This window comes from Panicum virgatum, chromosome 2K (assembly GCF_016808335.1).
Source record: "Panicum virgatum strain AP13 chromosome 2K, P.virgatum_v5, whole genome shotgun sequence".
Taxonomy (NCBI): Eukaryota; Viridiplantae; Streptophyta; class Magnoliopsida; order Poales; family Poaceae; genus Panicum; species Panicum virgatum.
In genome coordinates, this window is record NC_053137.1 from 4644602 (window position 1) to 4655240 (window position 10639).

At 44.7% G+C, this 10639-nt stretch overlaps 1 protein-coding gene across 1 annotated transcript; it reads left to right on the forward strand.

Moving 5' to 3' along the window:
* Positions 1-5295: 5295 nt before the first annotated feature.
* Positions 5296-10258, forward strand: LOC120694975. Its single transcript, XM_039978310.1, has 3 exons — positions 5296-5439; positions 8550-9208; positions 9792-10258. The coding sequence occupies exons 1-3, from the start codon at positions 5296-5298 to the stop codon at positions 9805-9807; spliced, it is 819 nt and encodes a 272-aa protein (XP_039834244.1). The 3' UTR covers positions 9808-10258.
* The last annotated feature ends 381 nt before the right edge of the window (positions 10259-10639 follow it).

Here is a 10639-nt window from a genome sequence, read left to right on the forward strand (position 1 = left end):
CCTGAAACTTTTCCTTTAGTTGTTCCATCACAGATTAATGAATAGAGCATGCCTTATCATCACAGTCCTAGACCGATAGGCTCGACAGCTACCACACACATCACTGTTTTGAAACAAATTCTTTATCTTTTGGGCCCTTTTGTTTTTCCAGAAATCACAGGCTTTCCCTCAAACCCATGCCGGCTATGTGTTCCATGAACACATTGGGTGGTAAGCCTTTAGTGAGCGGATCCGCAAGCATTTTCTTTGTACTTATATGCTCGAGTGTAATAGAGTGATTCTGGATTTTCTCCTTCACAACATAAAACTTTATGTCAATGTGTTTGGCAGCACCACTTGACTTATTGTTGTGAGCATAAAACACTGCTGGTTCATTGTCGCAGTACATTCTGAGTGGTCTTTGAATGCTGTCTACCACTCTTAAACCGGGTATGAATTTCTTTAACCATTCAACCTGCCCCGAGGCCTCATAACATGCCACAAATTCAGCATACATCGTCGATGATGCAGTGACGCTTTGTTTGGAGCTTTTCCACGATATAGCTCCTCCTGCGAGTGTGAACACATAACCAGACGTGGACTTTCGGTCATCAATGTCCCCCGCAAAATCCGCATCTGAGTACCCTACTATCTCTAGGGAATCAGATTTTCTGTATGTCAGCATGAGGCCTTTTGTGCCTTGCACATAACGTAACGCTTTCTTTACCATAATCCAGTGTGCCTGTCCTGGATTACTCTGATATCTGCCAAGTATCCCGGTAACAAAAGCTAAGTCAGGGCGTGTACAAACTTGAGCATACTGTATGCTTCCTACAGCTGAAGCATATGGAACCGCTTTCATTTGATCGATCTCATACTGGTTCCTGGGACATTGAAATTTCCCAAATCTATCGCCCTTGACTATTGGAGCAGGTGAAGGCTTGCACATATGCATACTGTATTTCTTTAGAACTTTTTCTAAGTATGCCTTTTGTGACAGTCCTAATACCCCCTTTGTCCTATCTCGGTGAATTTCAATTCCCAAAACAAATGAAGCTTCACCGAGATCTTTCATATCAAAATTTGAGGACAAGAATTTTTTTTGTCTCCAGTAGCAGACCAACATCACTACTAGCAAGTAGAATGTCATCCACATATAGGATTAGGAAAATAAATTTTCCACTTCTGAACTTTGCATAAATGCAATTGTCCTCCTCATTTTCTTTAAAACCAAATTTTCTTATGGTTTCATCAAACTTTAAGTACCACTGTCTAGAGGCTTGTTTTAATCCATAAATGGATTTCTTTAAGCGACACCCCATATGTTCTTTTCCTTTCATGACAAAACCTTTTGGTTGTGCCATATAAACATTTTCATACAAATCTCCGTTAAGGAATGCCGTCTTTACATCCATCTGATGTAACTCCAAGTCATAATGTGCCACCAATGCCATTATAATTCTGAAGGAATCTTTACACGAAACCGGAGAAAAAGTTTCGTTGTAGTCTATCCCTTCTCTTTGCGTGAAGCCTTTTGCCACGAGTCGTGCTTTGAACCTTTCTACATTCCCTTTGGAGTCATGCTTTATCTTGTAAACCCATTTACAGTCTACTGTTTTGGCTCCTTTAGGAATTTCCTCTAAGTCCCAAACACCATTGGAACTCATTGATTTCATCTCATCCTTCATAGCTTCCAGCCATTTGGATGAGTGAATACTTCTCATGGCTTCTTCATATGAAGTGGGATCACCCTCCATATGAACCTCTTCTGTATTATAAACTTCATAGTCGCTAGAAATAGCCGACCTTCTTTCTCTTTGTGACCTTCTAAGGGCCACTGCTTGTGGCACATTTTGTGCCTCAACTTCTGGCACATTCTCCATAGGGGGCTGTAGCACCTCCTCCTCATGTCCAACCGCGGGTTCAGGCGGTTCCTGGATGACAGATTCCAAACCTTCGCTCACTGTTGGTATGGGTGGAGTTGCGACAGGTGTTGACACCGTAATAACTGGAATAGTTGGCTCAGCAACAACCGAAGAAGGTACTGACGTCACTATTTCAGGAACTTTTGGTGCAACATCAACAGGTAGTGAGAAAAATGGCTCTTGAATCATAGGAGTAGGCACATACACCCGCTTCTCCTCAAGGTCAATTTCTCTAGGTACCATGCTCCCCCTCATCATTTCACTTTCTAGAAAGACAGCATGTCTCGTTTCTACAAACTTTGTATGTCTGTCTGGGCAGTAGAAACGAAAACCTTTCGACTTTTCAGGATAGCCTATAAAATAGCAGCTTACAGTTTTGGAATCCAGTTTTCCAATATTTGGATTAAACACTTTAGCCTCAGCTGGGCTCCCCCAGACCCGTAGGTGAGTCAGTGAGGGTTCTCTTCCTGTCCATAGCTCATACGGTGTTTTGGGCACTGATTTGCTTGGCACTCTGTTGAGAATATGGATGGCGGTTTTCAACGCCTCCATCCACAGACTCAATGGCAATGAGGAATAACTCATCATACTGCGCACCATATTCATTAGTGTACGGTTGCGCATTTCAGCTACTCCATTTTGCTGAGGCTCCCCCGGTGTAGAGTATTGGGCAACTATACCATTTTCCTGTAAAAACCTCGCAAAAGGTCCAGGAACTTGTCCATAAGGGGTATGTCGACCGTAGTACTCCCCTCCACGGTCTGATCTTACTATTTTAATCCTTTTGTCAAGCTGATTTTCAACCTCAGCTTTGAATATTTTAAATTTATCCAATGCTTCAGATCTTTCTTTAATTGGATAAATGTAACCATAGCGGGAGTAATCGTCTGTGAATGTTATGAACGAATCATAGCCATCCACACTTTTCACAGGAAATGGTCCACATATATCAGTGTGAATTATTTCTAACGTTCCTGCACTTCGTTTGGCACCCTTTTTAATTTGCTTTACAAATTTTTCTTTAATGCATTCAACGCATTGTTCGAAATCAGAGAACTCTAGCTGTGGAAGAATTTCACTTTTCACTAATCTTTCAATTCTCCCCCTCGAAATATGGCCTAAACGACAGTGCCATAATTTCGATGAAATATCTTGAGTTCTCTTTCTTTTCTTTGTTTCTTTCTCTGACAAGGATTCATTCACATTCACATTACATACAGAATGCACTTTATCACGCATAGATAATAAATAAAGATCATTGTAAAGGACAGCATCACCAATACAATTATTATCAAACCATAGTTCACATTTGCCATTGGCAAAATGACAACCAAAACCATCTGTGTCTAAGCGTGATACACTTATCAAGTTTCTTTGAAGCGAAGGAACAAATAAAACATCTTTTAATACAAGCATGAAACCATTAACTAGCTCGATGGAGACATCGCCAACAGCTTCAACATCTGCTTGTACTCCGTTCGCGACTTTAATGTGTCTTTCGCTTCTTTGCGTAGTCCTTGTCGAACGGAATCCCTGTAAAGAATTTGCAACATGAACAGTTGCACCAGAATCAATCCACCAAGTAGATTTAGAAAACTTTAAATACAGGGATTCATTAACAAATGAAATTACATTCTCACCATTCTTTGCCATTATCATCTTTAAATAAGCGGGACAATCTGCTTTGCGATGCCCCTTGTCAAAACAGTGGAAGCACTCATCTTGAGCTGGAGTGCGCTGTTGCTGACGCTGTTGCTGATACTTCTGTGGCATAGGGGCTTTGTCTTTAGCTTTAGAGGAAGAAGCAGCTTGGAAAGGCCTTTTCTTGTTATTATGCACAAAATTGACAGACCCACCATTCTATTTCTTGAGTCTATCTTCCTCTTGTGCACACATTGCAATTGCCTTTTCCATGTTCCACTTCTCTGGCTGTGAGTTATAGTTTACAACGAACGTTGCAAACTCTTTTGGCAGAGAGGCGAACACCAGGTGCACCATAAACTCTTCTTTGAGATCCAAGTCCATTGGTTTGAGCTTGGAGTTCAAAGCACACATCCCCATGATATGATCTCTTATTGTACCGGCATTGCCATAGTACCTTTTTTGTGATCAACTGCTCTATGATCTGTGTAGCATAAGTCTTTGAAGAACCAGTAAACTGATTCTTTATCTTTGCAAGGTACTCAGCAGCTGAATCACACTCTCCAATTGAACCCAAAATGTTAGGATCAATTGTGTTCTTTATAACTGCCACACATTTCTTGTTGGCGTTATTCCACTTTGTCTTTTCGAGATCATAAGCCATCTTTAAGGGAGCATAGTCCCTTTGCTTTTTCTGCCACTCAGCATCAGTGTCAGATTCCCCTCTCACTGGAGCCGGTGGCTCAGTGGGCTTTGGAGTGGTGATCATCTCATCCACCTCTCCACAGACGAAAGCAAGATCAACCTTCTTGATCCATTCGCCATAGTTGTCTCCTTTTAAAGTCGGGATGTGACTGATGAATCCCATCAAGTTCATCCCCGCTGAAAATTTCAAAAAATAGTGAGAACATAATAACAACAATTGTATGTGATAATTCCAACGTTGGTCAAAAATAGAACATACAACTGTTTATGCAATTAAATCTATATCACCGTTGGGCAGAAATAGAAATAAATGCACAAAAAACTATGAAATTACAGTATTGTAACTAACAACGTTGGTCAGAAAATTAACAATACCATAATCCTTAAAATAAGCTTTTAACCATGCTCTTAAACTTTAATTGTCTCGTTGGTTCGAATTAAAGTAAAGAACAACTGTAAAGACTTTTGCAGCGGAAACAAGTAGGAATTTCTATTTCCAGAAGCTAAAAAATATAAACTTTTATCTCTAAACAATAAACACGTTGGTGCAAAATTGAATAGAGATCAAACTATAATCAAACTATTCAAAAACTGCTATTAAAAAGCTTCTGGAAAATAGAAAAAACAATTTAAAGCTTCACTGTTGAAGTAGCCCAGTTACGAAATCGGCCCAGCCCGCTCGGCGCGCGCGACGCTCGGGCCTTCGGCCCAACAGCCAATGGCCAGGCCGCCAAACCGGCCCGGCGCCGCGCCCCTCTTGGGCCCAAACTGGCCCGTGACGCCGCGGAGCTCTCTCGGCCGTCGGATCTGATCCGACGGCCGGCCGTGACCTTCGCGGGATCAAAACCGGCGACGCCGGTGTTTCCCGAAAACCCTAGCGACTCTTTCTCCCTCCCCCTTCTCTCTCCACGCGACGCAGCAGCAGCCACGGAGCGGAGGCGACGGCCATGGCGGCCGCGGAGGAGAGGACGAAGCGGCGCCGTCGCTGCTTGCTCGCCGGTGTGCGCGCTCGCCAGTGGGTGAGCGCGCCGCCGTCGAGCTCGCCATGGATGGCGCCTTGCTTTCGAGCCCGCGCGCATGCGCCCCGGCGTCCCGGCGGCGAGCGGCGGAGCATCCTGTCCCGCGCCCCGACGAAACGGGCTGCGCGGGTCTGTTCCGCACGAGGGCGGCCGACTGTGGGGCGGTGCAGGTCAGTACCCACCGCCCTTTTGCTCTAGGGTTAGGGTTAGGGTTTCGACTTTTCTTTTCTTTTTCGATTTGCATCGAATTGCTTTTTCTGTGTCTTGATTCTTTTTATTCGTGACCGAATCTACACTTCCCATCTCGATCTACACTTGTGTAGGCGACTGATACCATTGTTAGTTCCTAGGATCACACCGTGCACGAATCGAGTAGGATTTCTCTTCTTTTCTTCACATCAAGTGTAAGAGTCCCTAGATCTACTGCATAAACAATAAAAGAATGAACACAGTGAGGAAGTAGAGAGAGAGACCATCACCACCAGTGCTTGAACTTGATCCGGCGGCCATCTCTGGTTCGCTGATGATGATCTGCTCTAGGGCAGCGACGAGTGGTGCAGTGGCGTCGTGAGCGTAGCGTCGAAGTCGAGGGCGATGGCAAGGGCGATGGTGTCGACGGAGTCGACTGCAGCGGCGGCGGATTCCCACTGCTCCAGCGCCCCCTAGTAGATCGGCTTAGGGTTTCTGTGGGTGAGGGTGTAGGCGGCACGGCGAACCTCGTACCGTGTGCCGCCGGCCCCTCACCCCTTTTATTTTGGCGCTGTGCAGCGGGGGCCCACCAACCATTAAGGGTTGGACGCCCCCGATCAGGGCGCGGTTTAAGGGCCTAATAGGCCGTTGGGCCTATTAGGAAGGAGATCAACCTAACAAAATGTGGCATAGTTTTTTTATTTATTAAGACATGAAATTGATTAACCAATTCTAACTTTGACTTATGCCACAGAGGTTACAAATACCAAACAACTCAAACATTTCCAGCTGTCACGAAATAATTTTGCAATCTCTTGGCCCCACAATTCTCATTTTCCTATAGTTTAAACTTTTTAAATGGTGATGGTGGGTTGAGGCAGAGGTAGTCACGCCCTGCTGTATGTATCAATAAACTTAGTTGGACACTGCCACAGTGGCGTAGCTAGGATTAATTCCTAGGGGGCCAATTTGCCTTGTGACAATCAACATGTACACAAATGTGTGTTCTACCGGTTCCTTTTATATAAGTTGTGCCCTACAAGTGCTCCAGTTTATCATTTGCGTTGAAAAAATAGGATAACATCAAGATTTTGCTGCATCAATTTTGCATCAAAACCTAAGCAACCTGCCCTTTTGCACACAAATCCACTCACAGTACGTCGGCAGCAACAAAAAGAAACTGCAAATGGATAATGCCACTCCGATCATATATAGTGCTAAACAAGTGATCGGCCAATTGATCAGCCTCTGTACGCCTGCAAATCTTTGGGGCAAGGGGGGCCATGGCCCAAGTTGGCCGAGCTGTAGCTCCGCCAGTGCACTGCCAGAGGAAAGAGGAGCGCAGCACCTCCACATCTTTCCGGCGATATTAGAGGCCGAAACTGTGGATACACATAAGCAAACACAGCGTTGCGAGGATGTGGAACACTGAATTCCATGGCCACACAGGCACAGTTACCTTGCAAGCTAACATAACATTTCACTCCCTGATGCTTCCCAATCCCATATAGTATGAATATCATCAACACTGATCCAACTAGATACATTCATCAAGTGTGGATATATAATGGTTACTTGACTGCTTGAGTTTGTTGTACCCTTATGTTGTGTCTCTTGCTGATCTCTTTCTCTGCTATGAATCAGCCATTTCTGAATACCAGAGGTGGGAGAGAAGAAACACAGGTAGCTGATCTATAGCACGCACAAAAGAGTAGATATGCTCTGATCCCCTCATAATAGTTGAGATCCAAACAATTAATTATGCTCCCCTGCCATCAATTTCTCATATGATCTGTATTGCACAAGTAAATTCTCCAAGTAATAGCTGAAAGACGTGAGACCATCCATCATACGAATCCCTTTCTGTCATACTATTGTTCAGAGATGTATAATGTCAATTTCCCTCAGGGATGCAGCATTGTAAAGTCCACACTCTGCAGGTTTATTGAGAAGACCGAAGAACTTTGTTTATGGCACTGGTCCAGTAGGTGCATCGGACAGCTTTATTGCAGCTCTGGACAGCCACATCACAAGATTTTACACCCCGTCCTTCAAGAGACGCAGTTGTGGATTGGGATCACGGCGCTCTTGAAACTACGAACCTACCACCTCTTCTCCCAATTCCTCTCAATCCCTTCGGTAGCTTGTAAAAATCTAGGAGGTAAGCATCTCACTTGATACTATGAACCTACCACATCTTCTCCCAATTCGGCCTCTCTGCTGTATATATACCATAAATAAAGATAAGGAAACACGTATGGACAAGCAGAAAAGTAGTAGGCGTGAGTGGCATTTACTGGATTCTGACACTACTAGCTGGACATCATGAGGGAAAATAAAGTGATACACTATACTAAGGAACGAACTATTTAATAGCATGGTATCTTCAAAACCCGGTTGTGAAATTTTAAAATTTCTTTAGACAACAAAGGTTTACATAATATATTGTCCAAATTCGTAGGCCTTCAAGAAATTGCAAACAAGCAGGGCTGTTTTTCCTTCTTTTTTTCACAATGCACATATGGATGAGAAGAACTTCATTAGTACGTATATGCACCACGTACTCATTTTGGATGTGTTCGTCTGTTCGACATCCAGCAATGCAGGTTGTAAGTTGTCATCTAGTGTTGTCGAGTCTCTAAATCACACTAAGTCTTCCCCTGATGCCACCCAATCAAGAATATAGATCTGTAGGCATGTCCTGCATCACATCCTACATTTGACAAAAGTTCAGATGGAAAGCATCTCATGGCTCATCGACAAAGCATCAGGCCAACGTGCTATATATTATTTTCTCCTTGGTTATATAAGTTTGAGTTGGCCTCTTCTCATCTGCATTCTGACAACCTTTATATAGGAGGAATGACAGTGGAAGAAATTAAATGAAAACTGGATTCATTATCGCTGGTGCAAGGATAAACTATATATTAGTTATATTGAAATACGAGTTACTATGGTTAGGTGACATCATTACAAGGCAAGCCACTGTGACATCATTACAAATCAGTTTCATTTTTATAAGAGCATCTCCAGCCGACTGCCCAAATATGAGCCTATATTTTATATTTTTTGGTTGGCCCATAAAATTTAGAGGTTTGAAATTTTCTCCGGACTCGATCAGGCCGACCAAACGAAGAACCAGCTGTCAGCCAAACTCTCCCCCGTCCGCCCTCTCCTCGCGCTCGCGCCACCTCTCCCCCGCGCCGCCGCGCCCGCACCCTGCCCTCCGCGGCTGCTCCAGCTCCTGCGGCGGCGCCTGCCGATCTGCCTCTGCGCGCGCGCCGCGGAGGCGAGCTTGGCGGCGTCGCGCCTGCGCACGGGAGGCGCTGCGGACGAGGAAGCCGTCGAGCAGGCTGTCGTCGGCGCAGGCGGCGCGGAGGAGCGCGGCCTGCGCGAGCGGGAGGTGCAGCAGCTCGTCGAGCACGCAGAGGAGCGCCCGGACGTGGGCCAGCGACAGCGGGTTCGCCGCTCCTGCAGCTTCCCAAGGGCCGCCGGAGACCTCCCTCCCGCACCCGCGGCGAGTTCGTGCCGCGCCGGCCGCCTCTCCCCCGCGCCGCTGGGTCCTCCGGTGCCGCCGCCGCCAGCGAAGGCTGCTGCCGAGAGGGGCCTCCCTGAAGTCCTCAAGTTCTCCGACGGCGACACGGCGCAGCGCTTGCGGATCTTGGTGGCGGCGGCGGAAGCTCCTCCTGTCACGGTCAGCTCAGCGGCGGCTTCCCTCAGCATCGCCGTCCTGGATTCAGACACCAGCCGGTAAAGACGATGTTTTCTTCTCCCCACGAGCAACATTGCTTATACAAGAACCAATTGAGTAAATGGCTTCTTCTCGCCACAAGCAGCATCACATTGCTTTCACATCAAAGATTCATGATTGAGTAGACATTGTGCAAGAATCGACCTGAATATAAACAGCAAGGGAGACAAAGCATCAAAGATTCATGCTGTACTGAGCATGACTCTGATTCTGAAATTTCTTCCATTTGCAGCATTTAGAAATTTCTTCCATTTACACTCCATTCAGATGCTGTACTGCAGTTGTTCCAAATAGTAGAGAATTAAGGATAGCTCTTCTCAAAATATTCAAAATATTCAGATACAGAATTCAACTCGATCTTTATTTAGTAGCCCATTCCATTATGCACTGCAGTTTTCTCCAGTGATTGTTCTCACAAATTATTTAGTAGCCCATTCCATTATTTCTAAATGCTATGTGCTGGGATACACATTAACCTGCGCCAATTACAATATTCCCTTGTTTAAAAGCATAACTGTGCTATCTGCTAATCAGCCTTCAGACAAGTCATGTCAATCATTCTCATGAAATTTAATTTTGCAGACCTTGTCGCTGCTAGACCTGTGCGAGAAGGAAGGCATCTGAGCTGTTGGGGAGGTGGTTGCTTTGAGCTTCAAGGAAGCTCAAGCTGCTGGTGGTTTCATTTTCCCTACCTGAAAGGATGGAGAAGACCTGGTACTTGGAAGGCCCCTGGAAAAAAGCAGGCTGCAAGAAGGCTGCCTGAGCATCCAAACTGATGTGATTACTTCTGTAAAATGAAACCAGCATTGCCTGAGCATCCAAACTAATGCTGTATTTGCTTGACAATTGATTTTAGTTGTACTGTTAAGTTGTACTGTATTATTAGTGTTGTGAAAATAATCTTGCAGTCCCTTATGTACTGAACCTGAAAGATGTGCAACATGACAATTATCAGGTCAACCTGTCATTCAGAACACAGACAGCTTATGTACTGAAATCTGAGTTCCTTTTCATTCTGGAGGAAAGAAGATAATGTTGTTTCTTGTTTTCATTCTGCATCAATGCATCTGGTATTCTACTGCTTATTTGTTGCACTTTTTATTTAGGACGTACACCAGACTTGGTTGTGCTGAAAGCACTATATTGTATCAACCATAATAATACAGTAGTAATTCTGTAAACTTCTTAATCTGCTTGCTTTCGCTATCTAAGTGACTGCTGGCCACATGTAAGACATGTTATATGAGAATTGTTGCTGACAATCACTGGTATTTTTCAACTCAGCTGACTACTACTGCAGAATCAGCTACCTCATTTCACTGTTTCTCATATATTGTCAACTATTGAGATCCCCCTTTGCCTTTGGCCACTGCTCTGCTGCCCAGAAAAAGTACTACTGAAATAAACACTTGTCGATAACCATGTAAGGA